A 23742-nucleotide genomic window follows, 5' to 3' on the forward strand; every position below is an offset into this window, starting at 1 on the left:
AAAGTAACAAAAATTCAAATCGAAACTAAGGAAAAAATATATCCGGTTTTCCGTAGCCCTAAAATTCAACCAGTTCCGGTTCGCATCATACTACTGCAAAGAAAATTCTGGTGCAAACATTTATAATGTTGACGACCTGCCATTAATGAAATTTCTGAGCATTGTATCACATTCCCTTCATAGCTAAGGAAAGTGCCTTCAAGACTGCATCACATTACACCGAGGTGATGCTCTCAATGCATCATTCATTTGCACTTTCTTCCAGCCAACATCCTCCAGTCGCCTTAATGAATTCCAGCTTTCCCTTCTGGATCTGGAGGTTTCCATTTCTGGTGAACGCCTTGGTGTAGGTCTTCTGGTTATGAGGCTATCGGTCGGAGGCCCTTGACCTTTGGAACCGGTCCAGAATCCTCACGAAGGTTTGGCAACTCGAGGAAGATGTGTAGGCGACGCAGGGGACACACTAACACACATAGCCTCTTGTGTGGTTGCGTGTGCTAGGATTGGGAAGGCAGGGAGAGAGTTTGCACTCTTGAGTAACTGACTAGCTGTCAGCACGATTGACGTCATTCGGCAACTAGGAAATGCCAGGTTCTTTGGACAGTAAATGGTGCTGTGACATAGTTCGACTGTTGCTATCTCGGTGCCCATCATGCATCAACGTGGATGTCATCTGGCTGAGGGACACGTGAAAATTGACATTGTTTACGACAGTCAATAGAATAAATAAATTTCGGTTAATTTATATACGTCGCCTTTTACAACACCCTCCCTTTCGGTGCGATCCACTATATATATAATTGGATAAATATGATAAACATAAGCCGATGATCTCGGTGGCGAAGTAGTTAAATTGGCAAATACTATTGTAAATAAAGAAATAATGTATATTGTAGTTGTCAACTATGCAATAAGTGTATCTGTAGAATTAAAAAGAGTGGTTAGCACAGCCCGTTACTATGACGGGTCGCAGGTTCGAATCTTGTCCTTGTCATCATATCATCACCCATCATCATTTTCGAGATTAGCCAAAGTGGCAGAAATGCAAAGTAAAATTAGTCAATGAAAAAACATAAGAGCCTTTCAAATTTAATAACAAATGTTTATAACAATATTGAGTATATTATTGTTTGACGACGAGGATGAGTAATGATATGATAAAATTGATAATTGGGAACTCATAAAGAACACCCATGCCCAGGTCTGGGTTCGAACCCGGAACCCCTGGCGTCATAGCCCATTGTGCTAACCACAGCCACGGAGGTTGGCTGTATATAATTGAATGTGCGTATTGAGTAAGCAATGTTCCCCACTAGCATTGTACACACACAAACACAGAGTGTTAGTATAAATATGAGATGCCACTTACCAACACCCAAAGTCAAGTTCTGTCTGATTCCTCAGCGACTGTGAAGATGTAGGCACCAAGAATACGACCTGTAATAACAAGCCAAGTAGAAATTAGCTTTCAAAGCAACTGCAGTTTTGCACTGTGGAACGTAATACTGATTAAATTGTAAACATGAACATAAAATTTTAAATGTTAACATTTTCAAAATTGAAAATATTGATTTTTACACACACTCAGACCAAATATTTATTCCTCACAGCCAAATTCTTGTGGGAGAATTATTTTATTGCACAATAAAAATTAAAAGGAAACTGAAATATCCGCCAAAAATCGACAAAAATAACAGTAGGACAGAAGTTGTGCTAGAAACAATAATGTATGACTACACCTGCTGTGTATATAACAAAGCAAGGATCAAACATTGTAGTCTGGTCTCATTTTCAGGGGTTTCCTAGTGATGCTAGGGGCCATAGGACGAATCCGCCCGAAAAAAAGTCTTGTGAATATGAAAAGACTGAATTTTGGCGGAGGAATTTCAGATTTAGGTTCTAAGGTACTGTCTTATTCCAGTTGTTCAAGTCACTATAGACTCTATGCACTAGGAACCTCAATCTTCATTTCCAGGTGGTTTTTAATTTTATGATGTTTAATTTTGGATGTCAAAAAATGGATGGAGCCAGTGGCGTACCCACAAATGGGGAGGTGACTGTAAAGGGTCGATTAAAATGCATTAGTAATACACCACGGCTCTATCGGTGAGACAATAGAACGTTTCGCCTGTAGTGTTGTGTAAACATGGCCATTAGAAAGTGATCTGCTCTGAATTAATACATGATTTTTTTTTCAGGGTCTTCGCCCTCCGTGACGTCAGAGGAAGAAACTGAAGAGACGTCAACGGAGAGCTGGGTACTCATCGGGATATCTACTTCCCCCGACAAGGTCAGCACGACCCCAATCCCCGAGGAGGATGAGGAAGGCAGTGGCGGAGAGGACACGTCTAGCGCGGACCCCGCAGCAACCCCCAAGCCGACAACTGCGAAGCCAGGGACGACTTCACCGTCAGCAGCAACGAACACGACGACACCAAGCGACGGAGAGCCTCAGAACACCACTGCCGCAACTGGACTGGTCACAACATCTACGCCCGACATTGATGCTCCTCTAAACATGTCAAACTTCAAAGATGGTAAGCTAAAAAAAAATAGTGTATAGATAATTTCAAAGGTTTACGTATCCAGTTATATTTTCTCCTTGGGAGTAAAATCTATAAAACCTGCAATTGCGGATTAAAGAAAACAACAATATTTTATTGTAAGTATATTGTATGTGCCACAATGACTGCAACAGAAATAGAGTGAGAAGGCAGAGAGGGGGTATTACCTTGAGGCGAGAACTTGGTGTGCTGTCTCTTTATATTCTGATCATGGCTTGGTATATACTTCATCTCAACTCCAATCCGCGGTGATCAAATCGGTAGAGAGTCTGTCTGTCACGTAGGATACCCTGGTTCGTTTATTGGGAATGGGTAATCTCAGATGGGAAGTTGCCGACAGAGTTCTAACACAAAGCGGCTTTTGGTCTTGATTTCGCCGTTCGATTGTCATTTCCACAGTCAATGTTTTACAGTGTAAGTTCCCTAAATACTATCAGATAGAACGCAGGGTAATGAAAATAACAGGTGAGCTTGCGTTGTGATCCTATTTAACTTACAGCTTTGTTAGACTTTTATTCATTGTTTTTATATCCCACGTGATATGATCAAATTATTTATCTTTTCAATAAAACTGGTTTCACAGACTACCATTTATGTGATAATCGAATGGCTTTATCTTATTACACAAAGAAAGGACTTTATAGTTTATTTTAATAAATCAACTCGGTAACACTTTACTGTTTTCACTCCCTTTAAGTCTTAATACGCGAAGAGAAAATTATGCAGGTGACACTGTGTCACGCCCAAAAGGAAATTCCTCAGGTTTGCTGGCTGATATCTACAGGGTGCGTCACGGGAAACGGACGGTTTTCAAATGAAGAATTCGAAGCAGGGTGAGGGGATAGATGGAAGTAGGGTGGCATTGAACTCTTTCGGCCATGTCATTTTCGGCTTGGCTTGACGTAACAGCAGTAACAGTTTCGTGTAAAAGTGGCGAGTCGCTTATTGAAACACAGTGGCTCTTTCGACGCCGCTTCAATATCGAGCTTCATGTGGCCATTCACCTCTTCACGAAACTATCGTATGCGAACACAGGATGCTCAAATGTGTACGGCGGCATGATGCAACTGATATTGCATGTACTGCTGTTACGTCGAACCGAGCCGAAAATGGCATGGCCGAGAGAGTTCAATGCCACCCTGCTTCGAATTCTCCATTTCAAAACCGTCCGTTTCCCGTGACGCACTCTTTATAATTGTCATCTGTATGTTATAATCAGATAACCCTGTATGTCACTCGTATGTATGCATTACGTATTAATCTGCAGTAGGTTTCCACCAGGTTAAAATCTCACATTTGTAATTCTCAGTAAGTGGCGTGGAAGGGGTATTTTCAGCTGGCTCTGCTTCGATTGTTATGGCTGCTAAGATTACAACACCCTTTCTCTCTCTCTCTCTCTCTCTCTCTCTCTATCTTTCTCTTCCTTTGTGCATGTATTTCCCTCTATCTCTCTGCATGTCTTTCTATCTCTTCCATTTCTTTATCCCACTGTATTTTCCTTTGGCTATCTACACTTATCTGTATCTCTCCCTCCCTCCACCCCCTCTCTCTGTGTTTGTATGTGTTGTTAACTCTTCCGATCTATACCTCCCTTCTTCTCTCTTTCCTTCTGTCTTTGTATGTCTTTCCCTCTATATCTTCCTCTCTATACCTCACTTCTTCTTGCTTTCACTCTCTCTTCGTATGTCTTTCTCTCTATATCTTAATCTCTATACCTCCCTTCTTGCTTTCTTTCTCTCCTTGTATGTCTGTCTCAATATACCTCCCTTATTCTCTCTTTCCTTCTCTCTTTGTATGTCTTTCTATCTATATCTTCCTCTCTATACATCTATATCTTCCTCTCTATACCTCACTTCTTCTTGCTTTCACTCTCTCTCTTTGTATGTCTTTCTCTCTATATCTTCCTCTCTATACCTCACTTCTTCTTGCTTTCTCTCTCTCTCTCTCTCTCTCTCTCTTTCTCTCTCTCTCTCTCTCTCTCTCTCTCTCTGCATGTCCTTCTCTCTATAACTTAATCTCTATACCTCACTTCTTCTTGCTCTCTCTCTCTCTCTCTCTCTCTCTCTCTCTCTCTCTCTTTGTATGTCCTTCTCTCTATATCTTCCTCTCTATACCTCACTTCTTTTTGCTTTCACTCTCTCTCTCTCTCTCTCTCTTTGTATGTCTTTCTCTCTATAACTTAATCTCTATACCTCACTTATTCTTGCTTTCACTCTCTCTCTCTTTGTATGTTTTTCTCTCTATAACTTAATCTCTATACCTCACTTCTTCTTGCTTTCACTCTCTCTCTCTTTGTATGTCTTTCTCTCTATAACTTAATCTCTATACCTTACTTCTTCTTGCTTTCACTCTCTCTCTCTCTCTCTTTGTATGTCTTTCTCTCTATATCTTCCTTTCTATACCTCATTTCTTCTTGCTTTCAGTCTCTCTCTTTGCATATCTTTCTCTCTATATCTTCCCCTCTATACCTTCCTTCTTCTCGCTTTTCTTCTCTCTTTGTATGTCTTCTCTCTATCTTCCTTTCTTTGTATGTCTTTCTCTCTATATCTTCCTCTTTATCTCTGCATATCTTGAACTCTTTTTCTATCCTCTGTATATACGAGTGTTCCTAGATCTACTAGCAGTAGTCGTGTTAAAATATTTATAGGCGTTATGAAATTTTTCTCGTATGGTGTGGTATTTGGGTGGACAGGAGAATGAGCTGAGATTATTTCACGATGGGTAGAGCCCACTTCTCCCACCTTGTGGCGATGCCTTGCGACCAATAAATGGCAAGTGTCGTGGTAAACACCATTCCTCCAAGGAGGCTCAGAACCTCGTTGTAGAGGAAAGTTTTCATCAATCCCTGGAAGGGTTTTCTTCGTTTCAAGAGAAATATTGATGTTCGGAACGAAGGGGTTGGGTTGTTATGGGGCAATAACTCCCCATGGAACCAAATTTCCTTAAAACAATGAATGTCAGATACTTGAAAATATGATAAAATAAAACACTGCCTGCTAAAGAGATGACGTGATTCCACACAGAAAACTAAATGCATCATATCGATTGATGCACTAAAGTGTGTTTTATGGCTTCTTCAAAGAATCAGATTGACATTTAATGCATTTGGGTGCATTTTTGTATATCGTGAAAGAAACACCAAAGTGCATCATTTGATTCAAGTGAGGATTCTTTTCAGTCGAGATGCACTTCAATGCATCAGTTGATGTTCCTTGATGCACCTTCCTGCATCTTTTTGGATGATGCACTTGGACGTTTGGTCTGAGCTACAGAGTTTATGTAGCTCAGACGAAACGTTTAAGTGCATCATCGAAAAAGATGCATTCTGGTGCATCAAAACGTATCAAGGTGCATCAAAACGCATCAACTGATGCGTTGAAGTGCATCTCTACTGTAATAAGTCCTCACTTGAATCAAATGATGCACTTTGGTGTTTCTTTCACGAAATACAAAAATGCACCCAAATGCATCAAATGTGAATCTGATTCTTTGAAGAAGCCATAAAACACACTTTAGTGCATGAATCGATATGATGCATTTAGTTCTCTGAGTGCACTGTTACGTTCATATACCTTTTTTATAAAAGTACTATTTTTCCACACACACACACACACTTCAGGCAAGACCAGCAATAGTTTGATTCTAATTACGAATTTCTAAAAGTACTTGGTAGTCATCAACCGTTAGACATTGCCTAATCTGGTCATTAAAATCAAAACATGTTTCATTTTATTGCCACTTCCACTTAATTTGATGCCACTCACACACAAGAGAAACAATACAAGAGCTGCCAATAATCTCTCCAGGTACTTAATGTTGGTGGAGACAAAAATTCGCGAAACAGATATTCATCACACGTTAGGTGTAGAACTAATGTCTTCAGTGCGAAACTTCAATTACTATTTACATGGCAACATTGCAGCAGCATTTTGGCGCCCTTGAAAGTTCCAACAATGTACGTGTGGGCGTCACGCGAAAATTACTTCCCTCGTAAAACTCGAATGTTTGTTTCCTTGCTGGGTGAATGCCTTCAGACAGACAACAACCATAATTAGCAACAACAATGAAAGAAGGCACGAACGAAAGAGAGAAAAAAGAGAAGGATAAATGTTCCAAGAGCTGGTTGGCGGGTTTTTCTTTCCCATGCTCCCGTGCGCCCCGACGCCATGTTTGAGCAGAAAGAGCCGAGAGTTTATGTGGTGTGCAGATGGCTGTGCTCACCGGTCTTGTTCTTCTTGCAGTGTGCGGCAGGAGGCTGTTCCCGGAGTCCAGGATTGTAGGAGGGGATAAGGCGTCCTTCGGGAAGTGGCCCTGGCAGGTAAGTCCATACTTAGATACTTTCACTTTTCTGCTTAGTTGAGTGGGTTTGTTGACTGGTGAGATGGAAAGTCACTGAACTCTGGTCGTGTCTCAGCTTCTGAGGGAACAACGGGATCACTGGAAGAGATGGATTCGCACTGTGAGATCGAACTTTCTGCAAAATCTGGTCAAGTTAAGTGCTAGTAAAGAACTGGAACTGATACTTAGCGCAAAGGTTACTAACGGGGCCTCCCCGACGGGCTAGTGGTAACGTCGCCGCCTCGTAAGCAAAGAGGCCAGTGATACCCGGTGGAGGCACATAGTGGTTGGGATTCTACTTCAAACTGTAGGTCAAACCACGACTAGCCTCTTTCTGTACATAAAGTTGACTTGAAAACAAACTCAAGCAAAGATATTCAATTTAAGTGTAACTAATGAACGTAATTGAAAGTGACTTTGAGACCTACTTGCTGACACTGGCTTTCTTTGAGGGCGATACGCTGACACTTGACTTTGTTTGAGGGCGATACGCTGACACTTGACTTTGTTTGAGGGCGATACGCTGACACTTGACTTTGTTTGAGGGCGATACGCTGACACTTGACTTTCTTTGAGGCGAATCGTTGACACTTGACTTTCTTTGAGGGCGAATCGTTGACACTTGACTCTCTTTGAGGGCGAATCGTTGACACTTGACTCTCTTTGAGGGCGAATCGCTGACACTTGACTCTCTTTGAGGGCGAATCGCTGACACTTGACTCTCTTTGAGGGCGAATCGCTGACACCTGACTCGCTTTGAGGGCGAATCGCTGACACTCGACTCGCTTTGAGGGCGAATCGCTGACACTCGACTCGCTTTGAGGGCGAATCGCTGACACTCGACTCGCTTTGAGGGCGAATCGCTGACACTCGACTCGCTTTGAGGGCGAATCGCTGACACTCGACTCGCTTTGAGGGCGAATCGCTGACACTCGACTCGCTTTGAGGGCGAATCGCTGACACTCGACTCGCTTTGAGGGCGAATCCCTGGCACTCGACTCGCTTTGAGGGCGAATCCCTGGCACTCGACTCGCTTTGAGGGCGAATCCCTGGCACTCGACTCGCTTTGAGGGCGAATCCCTGGCACTCGACTCGCTTTGAGGGCGAATCGCTGGCACTCGACTCGCTTTGAGGGCGAATCGCTGGCACTCGACTCGCTTTGAGGGCGAATCGCTGGCACTCGACTCGCTTTGAGGGCGAATCGCTGGCACTCGACTCGCTTTGAGGGCGAATCGCTGGCACTCGACTCGCTTTGAGGGCGAATCGCTGGCACTCGACTCGCTTTGAGGGCGAATCGCTGGCACTCGACTCGCTTTGAGGGCGAATCGCTGGCACTCGACTCGCTTTGAGGGCGAATCGCTGGCACTCGACTCGCTTTGAGGGCGAATCGCTGGCACTCGACTCGCTTTGAGGGCGAATCGCTGGCACTCGACTCGCTTTGAGGGCGAATCGCTGGCACTCGACTCGCTTTGAGGGCGAATCGCTGGCACTCGACTCGCTTTGAGGGCGAATCGCTGGCACTCGACTCGCTTTGAGGGCGAATCGCTGGCACTCGACTCGCTTTGAGGGCGAATCGCTGACACTCGACTCGCTTTGAGGGCGAATCGCTGACACTCGACTCGCTTTGAGGGCGAATCGCTGACACTCGACTCGCTTTGAGGGCGAATCGCTGACACTCGACTCGCTTTGAGGGCGAATCGCTGACACTCGACTCGCTTTGAGGGCGAATCGCTGACACTCGACTCGCTTTGAGGGCGAATCGCTGACACTCGACTCTCTCTGAGGGCGAATCGCTGACACTGGACTCTCTCTGAGGGCGAATCGCTGACACTGGACTCTCTCTGAGGGCGAATCGCTGACACTGGACTCTCTCTGAGGGCGAATCGCTGACACTTGACTCTCTCTGAGGGCGAATCGCTGACACTTTACTTTCTTTGAGGGCGACACGCTGACACTTTACTTTCTTTGAGGGCGACACGCTGGTTGCTAAGGTTTAGTATAGTGCGAGAACAATATTTACAAAAAGGTGGGGGCAACTGACTCCCTCGTCGTCCCCCTAATCGTCGCCTCTGGCTTTCACTATTGTGCAGATATTCGCAAGATTTTCGTAGCTACGTATTACCATTTTCATTATAGATATCTAGACAACAGCGAAACGAAAGTGAAGAAAAGTTTGAATTATGAAATGATTGAAATAACATTGAGAAGGATGGGAGTAAGCAAGATGGAAGGATCTAGTAAAACTGAGAAAAGGAAACTGATGCCTTGAGGATTAAGTCCAATTCATGCACATGTAGGCTAATCACGACTGGACATACAGGTTTTAAAGTCCGATCCAAGCGACTATGTGCATCAAGTGGGTATCGAACGCGAGACCACTTCATTACAAGGTGACGTTGCCATTACGCCCTCGGGGAGGCCTTCGGAAAGCTAGAAAGAAGACAGCAGATCAATAGAAATGGATAAAAGGGATTCAAATAGTTGAGAGACAGGATGAAAGCCATTTTTCTGCATTACAAGAGGATGAGAAGTCATAGACACGCAGTCAGGATTTACTCTACTTCCTGACTGTAAGGTGGTGGCAGTCTGAAATGAACATAGGCAGTCCTGATTTTTTATTGTAGAGTCATCAGGAACCTAAATGAAGTGATCAGAACTCTATATTATACCATTAGCTTTGGTGCAGATGTTATTCCAAAAGAGTAGCTTCTCTGCAGCTACTCTTCCAAAGAAATGTAGCTTCTCTGCAGCTACTCTTCCAAAAAAAATGTAGCTTCTCTGCAGCTACTCTTCCAAAAAAAATGTAGCTTCTCTGCAGCTACTCTTCCAAAAAAAATGTAGCTTCTCTGCAGCTACTCTTCCAAAAAAAATGTAGCTTCTCTGCAGCTACTCTTCCAAAAAAAATGTAGCTTCTCTGCAGCTACTCTTCCAAAAAAAATGTAGCTTCTCTGCAGCTACTCTTCCAAAAAAAATGTAGCTTCTCTGCAGCTACTCTTCAAAAAAAAATGTAGCTTCTCTGCAGCTACTCTTCCAAAAAAAATGTAGCTTCTCTGCAGCTACTCTTCCAAAAAAAATGTAGCTTCTCTGCAGCTACTCTTCCAAAAAAAATGTAGCTTCTCTGCAGCTACTCTTCCAAAAAAAATGTAGCTTCTCTGCAGCTACTCTTCCAAAAAAAATGTAGCTTCTCTGCAGCTACTCTTCCAAAGAAATGTAGCTTCTCTGCAGCTACTCTTCCAAAGAAATGTAGCTTCTCTGCAGCTACTCTTCCAAAAGAAATGTAGCTTCTCTGCAGCTACTCTTCCAAAACAAATGTAGCTTCTCTGCAGCTACTCTTCCAAAACAAATGTAGCTTCTCTGCAGCTACTCTTCCAAAACAAATGTAGCTTCTCTGCAGCTACTCTTCCAAAGAAATGTAGCCTTCGCCGCAACTACTCTTCCAAAGAAATGTAGCCTTCGCCGCAACTACTCTTCCAAAAATGTAGCGTCGCTGCAGCTACTAATTTTGTATCTAGCTATAGTAGGGCGTTACTTCCGACTAATGCCTAAATGAAACAAACATGTGCGTATGTAGTAATAGTTTAAACTGAAGGACTCTTAATTACTTGAAATCCATATAAAAAACTAGCGTACTGCCAACACCGAACGAAACAATGCAACGAAATTAGAATGCACGGCAGGTGCTGGTTCCGTTGAATGCCCTCTTTCTTGCACACTCTCCCAGAAGTCATTGTTGGGTAAGGCTCCAAGGCCACGCTTTAGCTGTTCGCGAAATTCAAGTTCAAGGTGGAGCTTTTGAGCGTCGTGACTCAGCCCCCGTCGCTTCTTCGCTCAGAGCATTCCCCCCTTAGTTTGTTTGCATCACGAATTCTGGACGACAAAGACCCCTTTTCCTCCAAATCATGTTTATGTCGTCAATGTATTCCTTTACTCTTGGCCAGCATTCAACGTGGGAGCAATCTCTGTGTCAATCGCCAGGTGGCTCTGGAGGCAACAACCATCCAAAAGTGCTCCGAACTGTGTACAATGACAACAAGAGGCAGCACGCTAACACCTCTATAATAGAAAGAATGACAAATGCATATGAAGATGAGAAAAACTCCTTTGCTGACCTCCACAATAGGGACTGTGCATGGCGGGGGGCTCTAGAACCATTGATGATTAATCGCGACGATAATCCAGCAAGGGCGTTGGTAGAAATTTTTGTAGGGCGGGAGTGGGAAGCCAGGCCGTTGAATAATAAATACCTATTGTAAATAAAGAGCTAGTTATATTCCATATATCAGTGTTATTATTATTGCTATTATATCCTTCTCGATCCACAAGATGAGTGAATATCCAGCACAAATGATTTTAGTTATTATTATTATTTTACATTTCATACAGTAAGTGTACTGAATTGCATACTTATTATACTATTTTATCTTGTACGCACCTTGCTCAAGAAAAGTATTTCAAAGTTAGGGGGGAAATTTAGTGATACGTTTACGTTTTTGACCCACATAAAAATCTCATTTTTGGAAGTTTGAAAGCATCTCGCTTAATGGTAGAATATGAAAACAAATACATGCCACTATAAACAACCATGTCTCTTACAATAACTGTATATCTATTTTTTCAGATATCCTTACGGCAATGGAGAACTTCTACTTACCTCCACAAGTGTGGAGCGGCGCTGCTGAATGAAAACTGGGCCATTACTGCAGCTCACTGTGTAGAGAAGTAAGTACGAGCAATAATACAATCGCCATTGTATACATAACACAGCGGTAGTAACATTTCTAGAAATGAACGCCGGAAGTACACGAAGACATCCGGAATTACACGAGAGCACATTTGGAAGCGCTGTGTGAGAAAAAGTGCACAGAAATCTGACTTCTGGCATGGAAATCCCGCGAGCCGCTTCCGTAAAGTACCTGAACCCAATATGGCCTACCTAAGATTTGCGATTGTTCCTAATGGTGTAATGGTAAAACTAATTGCAATATTCAAATGAGGGAACATTTCTGTACGTTTACTGAAAATTGGAGGCAGTTCCAAATAATAACATGGGTGCAGTTTAGATTTTGTTAAAAATTACCGTTTAGGACATATTGGGTACATATGTACCCAATATGGCCTAGTAATATATTTTCTTCTTTCACATCACAAAATTCAACAGAAATTGTAAAGAAAGTACTAGAATGTTATTTTTATAGGTAGCTAAGTACATTGATACACTTATGTTTTATTTACATAACGACATAATGAGATTATACAAAGAAATAACATCGTTTACAAACCAATAAACAAGGAAGTGACTTGTCATAACTTGTCACCAGATGACCATGGATTACACATCACAGTCTGGACAAATGAAAGTCCCTTCATCATCCTTAGTGACTCCCTGACATTCTACTTGAACATAAGAATAACAAATGTCACATTTGCACATGTTCTTTACGATATATTGCTGTATAGGCCACATTGAGTCCACCTTACATAGTGTTCGTTTTTAGTTTGTTTTAAATAGGACTTAAATCCAAAGTCTAAACTAAGTACCTTATTGTAAAGTACACATTATGAGCTACCATAATATGGACTATAGATATAAACATCACTTGGAAGATGCGTAACGAATAACATACCTATGCAATATTAAATCGCGTAAAACACAATCACGACGAGGTCCAGCTATTCTGCTTCTTTGTCTTAGTTACAGAACTATAGCTACAACCAACAGGTTCCATTATGTCATTCGGACAGTCTAAATGACATAATAACTTTATCTGTCCAATTAACCATGTAACTACTTGGAAACAGAAAATAGGCCATATTGGGTACTAGGCCATATTGGGTACAGGTACCTTAAGTTTCCTCTTGGTGTCTGCAGTGGGCGCTGGAACATTTGATGTGTATTATTGGCCGATAATCTTTGGTATCCATGTTTCCACACCAATATAAGGATCACCAGTATGGTACGACTTGTTTCTGCTTTATACTGCATTCCACAGACAGTGGGAAGTCATTGATTGATATATGAAGTATATCCTGGCACACTGTAAACCATATCCTTATTTTCTAAACGTCTAATTTGTTTTAGCAACCATTCCACTTCCTTACCTTGTGCAAACACACCAGAGATATGCAATCCAGTCTCTGCACATAACAATGTTGACTGAAGATGTTAAAATATGTTCTGTGCAACAAACAATTTTTGGCAAAATGCTTCCGACTGCTACATCGTAAAACCACTAAGAGATATCCGTTGCCATGTAACTACAGTAAATAAATGATCATGACTGTTTAAAAAGTATTGCATTGTTGACCTATTTAATTTAGTTTATAATAATTCAGTTTTTAAAAATATATTTATTGTGCATTCATCTGCAATTTATCATTATTATCGATCTTTATGCATGGTAAAATATGACAAAATTGCGTACCGTTTTTGCAATTGTGTCCCGTGACTTTTCACAAGAGGCAGAGCGTTTTTCAAATTTTGAACCGAATTTCGGAGAAAATTAAAATTAGTTTACTTCTTAGGCGTTTCTCCTAAAGTATGTTATGTTGAAAGGGGCTACAAACTAGCATTCGAAGAATTGTTTTTCTCTTTATTGTTTATTGTATCACATCATGTTTTAGTCTCCTTGTCTCTTCTCCCTTCCCCCCTCTTTCTCCTTGTATATATTCGTCTCTCATTTTACCTGCCTGGCCTCTCTGTCTCTGTCTCTGTCCTTAATTGTCTGTGTGTCTATCCTTTCTCTCCCTCTCTCTTTCTTCTCTCTGTTCCCCTTTCTCTCTCTGTCCATCTTTGCCTCTGTCTGTCATGCTCTGCCTTTTTCTCTCTCTGTCATTCTTTGCCTCTGTCTCCCTCTGTCATTCTTTGTTTTTTCCTCTCTTGTCATTCTTTGCCACTGTCTTTCTCTGTCATTCTTTGCCTTTCTCTGTCATTCTTTGCCTTTCTCTGTGATTCTTTGCCTTTTCTCGCTGTCATTCTTTGCCTTTTCTCTCTGTCATTCTTTGCCTTTTCTCGCTGTCATTCTTTGCCTTTCTCTGTCATTCTTTGCCTTTCTCTGTCATTCTTTTACTTTTCTCTGTCATTCTTTGTTTTTTCCTCTCTTGTCATTCTTTGCCACTGTCTTTCTCAGTCATTCTTTGCCTTTCTCTGTCATTCTTTGCCTTTCTCTGTCATTCTTTGCCTTTCTCTGTCATTCTTTGCCTTTCTCTGTGATTCTTTGCCTTTTCTCTCTGTCATTCTTTGCCTTTTCTCTCTGTCATTCTTTGCCTTTTCTCTCTGTCATTCTTTGCCTTTTCTCTGTCATTCTTTGCCTTTCTCTGTCATTCTTTGCCTTTCTCTGTCATTCTTTGCCTTTTCTCTCTGTCATTCTTTGCCTCTTCTCTCTTTGTCATCCTTTACCTCTTTCCCTCTCTGTCATCTTTTGCCTCTTTCATTCTCTGTCATTCTTTGTTTTTTCCTCCCTCTGTCATTGTTTGCCTCTGTCTCCCTTTGCCCTTCTTTGACATTTTCTCTCCTCCCATTCCTTGCCTTTTTCTCTTTCTGTAATTTTTTGCCTTTTTCTCTGTCAATCCTTGCCTCTGTCTCTCTCTGCTCTTCTTTTTCTATCCATGTCCCTCTTTACCAGTCTCTTTCTCTTTCTTTATCCTCTTTGTATTTCTCTTCCTCTTTGCCTGTGTCGGTTTTACCTATCTTTCTTTAGCCGTATCTTTCTCTCACCTTTGTCTCCCTATCCCCCTATCCTCTCTCTCCTTCTCTCTGTTTCTGTCTACCTCCCCTTTCTTTCTAAACGACTCCAAAGGTTGCATGCAGCACAGCTTGATCATCCACCGCACAAGCAGGTCCAGCTTGTTTCAATGTATCTTTCTTACTTCCAGCGTTCCTCCCAGCGACCTCCTCCTGAGGCTAGGGGAGCACGACCTGTCGTCAGAGGAAGAACCCTACGGGTACCAAGAGAGGAGGGTGCAGATCGTGGCCTCGCACCCGCAGTTCGATCCCAGGACCTTCGAGTACGATCTCGCCCTCCTACGCTTCTACGAGCCAGTGATCTTCCAGCCCAACATCATTCCCATCTGCATCCCGGAGGACGACAAGCACTTCATCGGGGAAACCGCCTACGTCACTGGATGGGGACGACTCTACGAAGGTGAGTCAGGAACAGGAGATTGGAGCAGACATTTCCCCCCGCTACTCGTATATTTGATATCATGATACCTAAGTATCCGAAAATAAGAGTTTGGAAACAATGAATGAATACTATCTGCACCCTGTATCATTTGCTGGAATGTAACAATATTTATATACAGTAAAACTTCTCAATAACGTACAGGCCTTGGGGAAAATAAATGTCCGTTATTAAGAAGTGTCCGCTATTCAGAAAAAAAGTGTAGGATGTTACACAATAGGATAAGCCTATTACAGTACGTAGTTTACGAACATAATGCTTCTTTTTCCCTACATTCAAGGAACAAAATACTGTACTACATACGGTGAATTTAAATTTACTAAAGTATCCCTACATACATTACAAATTTCAAAAAGGAAAGAAACAGTTCATGTAGTGTAATCCTTTGTTAAATTACTGCATTCAAAATGACACACTTTCTATAGATAACCATAAAGAATACTGTCCACTGTCTGCACTTTTAAGAGGAAATACGTTCGGTATAACATGAAACAATGCGCGCTAGTTCGAAATACTGGCCATTGTTGTAACGAATTCCAGGAATTGCGACCGTTTTCTTTCAGGCTGTCCGTTCTTAAGAAGTTTTATTTGCGTTGGAGATGTAGTTTTCAGTGTCCGCGTCCGTTATTGAGAATGTCCGTTATTGAGAAGTAATATTGCCATTAAACCCCATGTATTTCTTCCGGGGAATTTAAAAATGTCTGTAATTTAGAAGTGCCCGTTATTCAGAGGTGTCCGTTAGGAGAAGTTTTACTGTATATTGACCTGCAAAGAGTGTTTTTCTTTTCTGGCGGCACCCCATGGTACGCCGTTCTACCACCTTTTTACATGTGATAATTTATGAATATACCATAATATTTTAAGTGTTCATATAAGGAACACAAGAACACACTAAGTTGAAGAGTACCGGAACGTTTTCTTCCCAGAAAAAATCACTGCCTGCCTCAAATTCTATCAAATGATGTGTGTAGGGTGCAGATCACAGGCGCAACCACGAAGTTTTGTGGGAGGGGGCAAATACCAGGATAAACGTCTGGGGGAATTTTTGGATTAATTTTTTTTGCAGGCTGAAATCAATATTGATTTAATAGGGCACAAATAATTTCACGGGACGCCAATGCATTCTCTCTATTACGACTTTTGTGCCTCCCCGATGGTGCAGTGTCGCCTTGTCATCATACCCGCTGGAGACACATGGCACAGTGGTTCGGATCCCACTTTAAACTGTAGGTCCAGTCAATATTAGCTTTTCTGTGCGCAAAGTGGACTTAAAACCACAAATCAATCAATCGATTTTACAACTTATTTTCATTTCGGCGTCCAGGGCCGACTCCCGCCGTCCCTTAGCTACGGTACTGAACTTGATAAGACGAAGAAAAGCAGGCATTGCGAGGGAAGCGATGTAGAAATTTTTACGAAAAGTATTATTATTTGCATAAAATTTGAAGTTATGGGCGGTAATTGTCTCCTGCAGGTACACTTGGCCGTCATGTTTGCCCCCCCCCCCCCTAGAACTCAATTTTGTCCGAGGTTTGGGGAGGGGGCAATGACCCCCCCTGTGGTTGCGCCACTGATGTAGATAGATCTTGTACAAACTCTATTTTCTGAGTTACGTTCTTCTTTCAGCTAACCCTTCAATCGTATCTAACTACAGTGCGTTCGTTTTGGCTCTGGGCCGAGATAGCACGCGAACAACTTTGAACAACTCTTGTAACATTGTCAGTACTAGTTATGCAATATAAATATAATTGTCTACATGCTAAAGATATGTGCGTAAATAAGCGGGACGTTACGGGACGAAAATGCCGGCATCTGCGCCATGTCACTCGCTATCTCGGCCCAGAGCCAAAACGAACGCACTGTATAACAATAAGACATTATTTTTTTAAACTTCAAAGTGGCACTCTTCTCTAGAACTAGTCTATTTGATCTATTTTCTTATGAAAAGGAAGGTTTTCACAGAAGTTTATTCAGAATTTTCCACCTGGGTGGGTTTAACATCGATTTTAGGGGAGGTGTAAAGGAATATTTAGAGCCAAACCTACCATAAATTAGACTTCTGAAAATTTTAAGTGAGTGTTCAGAAAATTGGGGGTGGGATGTAAATAAATCAATGGGTTTGCCCATATCCTGTGGATGCTCTACAGTCAGGAGTAAATAGCGATTGCTAGGAACCTTTTTGAAAAAAACAACTGAAATCCCCACAACTTCCATCCTGTCGTGACGAAACAATTGCATATTGTATTGACTCTTAATCTTTACCATTTATACCAGTGGTTCTCAACCTTTGTGACCCCGCGGTTTTTTTAAAAGTCAATGCCCCGGTCGCGAATTTTATTTCCAGTCAAGTTGTGAATGCGGGTTCATTTCTTGCTCTCTGATTGGCTGTTGGAATGTTACGGTGCTCTGATTGTAAGGATATCTTATTTCCTATTTTTCAGCGAAAATTTCTGTTTTCTAATCTAACCTAACGTACAGCGCAAGTAAGATATTCTCACAATCAGAGCACCGTAAATTTCCAACAGCCAATCAGAGAGCAAGAAATGAACCCGCATTCCCAAGTTGACTGGAAAAAACAATGCGCGCCCCGGTCCCAAACATTCCACTCGTAAATAGCTTTCTATTTTTTTTAAACTTTATACGTTAATTAATATGTAAGCTTGAATTCTATTATAAATAAATAAATAATCATCCAGAGTGTTAGTTCGATCAGGCTGAAAGTCGCTTTACCCTTCCGGCCGTAACTCGAGAACGGCCCCAAGGTTGCAATTCAAATTTGGTGACAGTCCCCTCTCAGCGACTTTGAATTCTCACTATCACTGCCGAGAAGGGATTTCCTATTTATCGCTGGTGAACCCCGAACAAGAGCCATCTTTCCAGGTGGTTGTCAGATCGGGCTGCAAGTTGCAAACTTCAGAAGAACCTCTCGCGGTCCGGGCCCGGTGGTTTAGACCATGGGGCATCGGTTAACCTTCTGCCCTAAGGAATATGCGAGACATCATTATAAGCTTTACTAAGAAAGAGCCGTATTTTAAAGCGGAGAAGGTTCAACTTCCCTTCCTCAAAATTCCTCATCCTTTCTTTCCATCTGTACAGCATCTTTCAGGTCTTCGTTCTTGAAAACTTTAATTTCTTCTGGTGAAACGTAAACATAACGTCATTTTATCACACCATCTTGAAATCTTTTCTGCGCCTGTTGAATTAACTCTTCTGTAAGGTCTCCAGTAACATTTATATCGTTACAATCATTACCATGCCTTTACTTCTCAGACATTATTGACCAGATATGAAATGGTGTGAAATCCATGTTCGAAGTGCAAATTTCAAACTGGAGGGGGATGCTTGGTTGAGTTGGAGGTAGGTGGGTGGATGCTTGTATGAGCCAACATGGAGGCAATGAAGCGGATGAGTGGATGCTTATGGAGTGTGCCAGCTGAGTATGAATAATATATATTCATGTTCTTCTGTTGTAGATGGTCCACTGCCCAGTGTCCTGCAAGAAGTTGCGGTTCCTGTGATAAACAACTCCGCGTGCGAGGCGATGTACAGGTCGGCCGGATACATCGAGCACATCCCAGGCATCTTCATCTGCGCTGGCTGGAAGAAGGGAGGCTTCGATTCCTGCGAGGTCAGTAACTTATGGCAGAGCTGAAGAAAACTCTGTATTTGACCTTGGTGATACTTGTCAGCTCACACTTTTGATTGGGTCCTAAAGCTCACTAAAGTTTTGAGAGAGAACTAACCAACACTAAAAACAGACTGCAATGGGCATCACGAGGGAGAGAGCGGATCGATCAATCTGATCAGTCGGCAACATTTATTTTCAATTTTTTTTTAAAAAATGCTTATTATTTTGATAATCAATAGCAGAAATAAAATCCGGGTGATTAATATAAAACAAGCGAAAAATTGAGTTATTTGGAATGAACACTCATTTATAAACAATAGACAGGATGCAAACAAAATAAAACTTACAAAGAATTAATAAACACAAAATGCAGACAAAATTCAATGTAAAGAAGTAATAAACACAAAATGCTTACAGATTGCAGACAAAATAGAAAGTCAAGAACTGCTCAACACAAAATGCTGACAGCGTACAGACAAAATTCAACATAAAAGACTTACTCAACATAAAATGCTGACAGAATGCAGACAAAATACATCATCAACATAAAATGATGACAGGATGCAGACAAAATCCAACACAAAAAACTACTCAACACAAAATGCTGACAGCATGCAGTCAAAATGTCATCGTTAAAGAGCTGCGCAACATAAAATGAAGACTGCCGTGATGTCACAAGGGGAAAAGGGAATTAAAATGGTTAGCTTAAACCCCGGATGCATAGCCAGGTATGGGTTCTCCAGGTCCCTCCCGAAACTCTGATATTACAGGAATGAATTATTTTACAGAAATAAAAGTGGTTCTTCTTTGCATGCTTTGTATTGTAGCTTTCTTTTTTTTTTAAAAAATGAACATTTCTTGATTGGGTTTAGTTGCACAGTAAATAATTAATTCGTTTTAAAGAGTTGGATAAAATCCCCGAAATAGTAATGTTGTATGACTTCCATGGACGCAATTTATATAAATACTGATTGGTACGTTACAAATTGTTATTTCAGTACTATCCCATAACATCTTACCAAGACATTGTTTTGTTTATATTTCTTTTTATTGAACATTGTACATTCCTTACCTGAAAAGAAATCTGGCTACACCATTGTACTCCTCCTAGAATATTGGTATAATTCATTTCGATTTATAAAAGCAAAAAGCTTATTTTGACAGTTGAAAACATAATTAAATTTCAATTAATTAATATTGTTTCCAGTAGCAGAGACTGGGGTGGGGGGCAAGGATACTTTATTTTCTCTGGGTAGACAGGGTGGGGGAACTTTCCCCGATGGTCCCCTAATGGTTGTCACTGGTTGTTTCAGAAAACCAAGAAAATTTTAAGCTAGCTTGAATGCAAACAAATAACTGAGCAAATTTTGGTTAGTTTGATGCAAAGGAAATTTCTTGTAGTAAAACGTTTTCTTGTTTGGCAACTTCTCTTACAAGGAAAGGTACTGTTGTGCAACAAAGAATTATTCACTTCAATAAAGTCGTTTTAAATAATCTTTTAAAGTAATATTATTTTTTAAGTGCAGCAACCAGATCAGAACTGTTTTCATAAACTAGCACTTAATCTGAAGAATAGGTCCATATGATTTCCTGAAGCCAGACATTGTAATTTCATAAGTAAAATTGTCCCCTAATCCTGAAGTATTTTTCTTGAGTATATTTCCTAGCAAATTAATTTTGATCATATTGTTATGAAACGTGAAATCTCTATTTTACTATTCCTTTTTGGTTTAATTTTACTATTTTATTTTCTTTCTTTTCCATTGAAGGGCGACTCAGGTGGGCCTTTAGTGATCCAAAGGGACGACAGACGATGGCTTCTTGCAGGAATCATTTCTTGGGGCATTGGATGCGCAGAGCCCAATCAACCAGGAGTCTACACTCGCATATCGGAATTCAGGGATTGGATCAATCAGATATTGCAATTTTGAGGAAGATACGTGAATTAGCCAATAACGAATCTAGATAACTGCAAATGAGAGCTCAGGAGTGACCCGGATTTTGACAAAAAAGAAAAACACAAATCTCTATGAAGATCTTACCAGGCTGCAGACAAAGGGTACAAATTTTTAATATTATAATGGACTTACAAGGCCATAACATGCAGCAATTTTTTTTATACATGTGGGTAACTTAATGAAGAATGTTATTTGGAAATGCTGCTTAGTGTACATTATTCTGATTGGTTTTCAGTTTTTTACGAACACAGTAATGTTTGCATGTAATGTTTTAACAATTACTATTTTAATCACTGCAAAATATCGGGTTAGCAATCTCTTATATTAAAAAAAATAAACACTTCAAAGTTTTTTTTACAAAATGGATACTCTTTATCGGCTTTTCCTTTAAAAAAAATTGCATCAAGTATAACGTAATGTATGAAACTTATATCAGCCATCAGCCATGTTTTCTGATCTTAGTGCCTCATAGTTATACAGCTCATGAAAAAAACACTAAATTTTTGTAACACATTAAATGGTACTGAACAAAACAAAATTTGTAAAAATGCCAATGAGAAGTGTAGAATTCTACAATTGTGTTGAAGAAGGAAGTTCCTACACCCAGTGCTGCTATTTATTGTTATGTTTTATATTGTTGCCTAAGTATACAAACAATCATTCAAGTTGTTATTGTTGTGAAGTTAACAGCGAGGAACAATCGACACTTGTGTGCCTTGTTTTATTACAACTGTGTTAACTCTTGTCTTTCAACAATGCACTTTTGTAGAACATTATCACAACGAGGATAAACAACAATGCTGTATGTTTTTGTGTGTTCATATAAGTGTGCGTGTAAAGTGGTTTGTAATTTATTTTCAATAATTTATTTTATATTCTAAGCATTTTTTTAAAAAAAATCTCCTCTATTCTCTCTCTCAACAATATTATATTCTACCATTAAGTGAAGACGAATGTTTATTTTATAAACATACCATTGTGTAGACGACTGAATATTGTGATGTGATGTGTTGTTGCCCCCTCTCACATATGTATGTGCCATTGGGGTTTATATGTTTTTTAAAACAATAGTACAGCTTTGCTGGACAGAAATAATTTTGTAAAAAAAAAGTACTGTTATACGGTTTTCGAATGTGGAATATATGAACTTTATACTTAGTATTATGTGCTGTACAGATGAGAAATAAATTTTAAAATAGTTTGTTAATTTTCTTTATTATTGTCATGAGTTCCATGACAAATATTTTCTAAGGAAACCCACAATTTTCATGGTTTCAGCGAATCAACGTGTAAATCAAAATCCAGATTTTATGTTTTCCTATCTTTTCTTTTTTTTTACCTTGGTCGTGTGAAAAATGTAAAAGCAAGGTTCCATTGTACGAGGGTTAGACAAATGAAAACCTCAATTTTTTTTTATCTGGTAGATTTCTGCATGCAAAGTTGTACAGGTTTGCTACATTTTAGCATAGATCCACATATATTTTCAAGTCTGAGTTAGTATTTGCGTACCTCAAGAACAACAACATTTGAAATCTATGTGAAGTCACTTATGAACCACCGCGAAGGTCTTTCCACCCACCTGCGTGCGCACTGAGGCCATTGTTCAACTTCCTCCTTTACTTATAAACTTGCTGGCGTGGTAGCATGCATTTGCCGTAGAATGCCTATAAGTTTTAGGCTTCCAGAGGGCAAGAAACAACTGCGTTTCGCTGGTGAATGTGTATGCAGGAGGCGCCATCTTGATCAGTGTTGCAGCCTTGAGGCCGTTTTGTAAATAACAGTCGATACCTCATGTGAATTTGAGCTGTTTACAGCCTGTACTGTAATTTTTGTCGAACTTTTAAGGTTTTTACTCTATCTCGTATTTTTAATGGCCGTTCGGAAGGAGGCAGTGGTGTACCACTCCTCCTGTGAGAAGTGAATATTAGACTGAAAATTATTTATTGCGTTACATGGTTACATGTAATATCATAGGCCTGTGAAGATAAAACTTTAAGAACAATTTTAGCTCTTATATGTATTTCTGCGTGCTGAAATCGAAAATATTTAAAATATATCATGTACTGTCTTTTCACTATCAATCATCGTGTACCAATGAAGTACTGTGAATAGAACGTAACATTCACATTTGATATGAAGGAAGCCAAACCAGTAATGGTTGGTATTTTTGCAGGTGTGATGCTAAAGACTAGCAAGTATAAAATAAGAGAAATATGTTGCAAATAATGCTAATCTAATATTTTTTTGTGAAAAACTATCCAGTTCTTACCATAGAACATGCTTTATTTTTTTCAGTTTTAGCCAAAAATGTGAAGGATATGTGAAAACAATACATGATAAAGTAAAGAATCCCGGGTACAATACCAAATGGAGGCACATCGCACAATGGTTTGGATATATCTATCAGTCCCGATTAGTGTGCATAAGCATAAAGTGGACTTTGTAGGTAACAAAATAGCCAGTCCCGTTAGCAAAAAATTGAAAGGCGAGATGTAGGGAATGCCAATAGAAGTACAGTCACCGGAAAAAAATGGGACACACAGATCCTGAAATGCAAAGCGTTGTGTGTTGCCTAACTCCACGGCGATAAGTGGATATTAATAGCAAATTTTCAATGGTAACTTCTAGAGTTAGGCAACACACAACACATTGCAAGAAAGATAGCATTTTAAGATCTATGTGTCCCATTTTTATTGCCGGTGAGTGTACATAGAAAATAATTGTGAGTAGAAACAGGTTGGGCGCCATGCCGGAGAACCGGCTTCGATTTCTGGGCTTGGAGATCTCGGGCAGAAGTTCTTCCGTTAACGACTTTGCGCCGACCTCCTAGGTGTAGTGGTTAGCACAGCTTATTACGAAGCCAGGGGTCCAGGGTTCGAATCTAGGCCTGCGCACGGGTGTTCTTTGAGTGTGTTCCTTCATCAAATTCATTATATCATCACTCATTCTCATCGACGCGATTTCCCAAAAGTGGCAGAAAAACGACATAAAATAGGCCAAATCAACTCTTCTACCAGGACAAACCTTCTTCCCCATAATATTTATTCTAAAGGCCGAATCACACGGAACTGGAA

At 40.5% G+C, this 23742-nt stretch overlaps 1 protein-coding gene across 1 annotated transcript in view; it reads left to right on the forward strand.

Moving 5' to 3' along the window:
* The window catches only part of Np (serine protease notopleural), a 116895-nt gene extending 95046 nt beyond the window's left edge, over positions 1-21849 (forward strand). The window contains exons 4-9 of the mRNA XM_083143144.1: positions 2199-2537; positions 6806-6882; positions 11521-11621; positions 14775-15043; positions 18556-18710; positions 20480-21849. Of these exons, the coding sequence (XP_082999270.1) occupies positions 2199-2537; positions 6806-6882; positions 11521-11621; positions 14775-15043; positions 18556-18710; positions 20480-20641 (1103 nt within the window). The 3' untranslated portion in view covers positions 20642-21849. The remainder of the gene's footprint in view (positions 1-2198; positions 2538-6805; positions 6883-11520; positions 11622-14774; positions 15044-18555; positions 18711-20479) is intronic.
* Positions 21850-23742: the final 1893 nt, after the last annotated feature.

The sequence above is a fragment of the Lepisma saccharinum genome, chromosome 21 (genome assembly GCF_977018435.1).
Source record: "Lepisma saccharinum chromosome 21, izLepSacc3.1, whole genome shotgun sequence".
Classification (NCBI taxonomy): Eukaryota; Metazoa; Arthropoda; class Insecta; order Zygentoma; family Lepismatidae; genus Lepisma; species Lepisma saccharinum.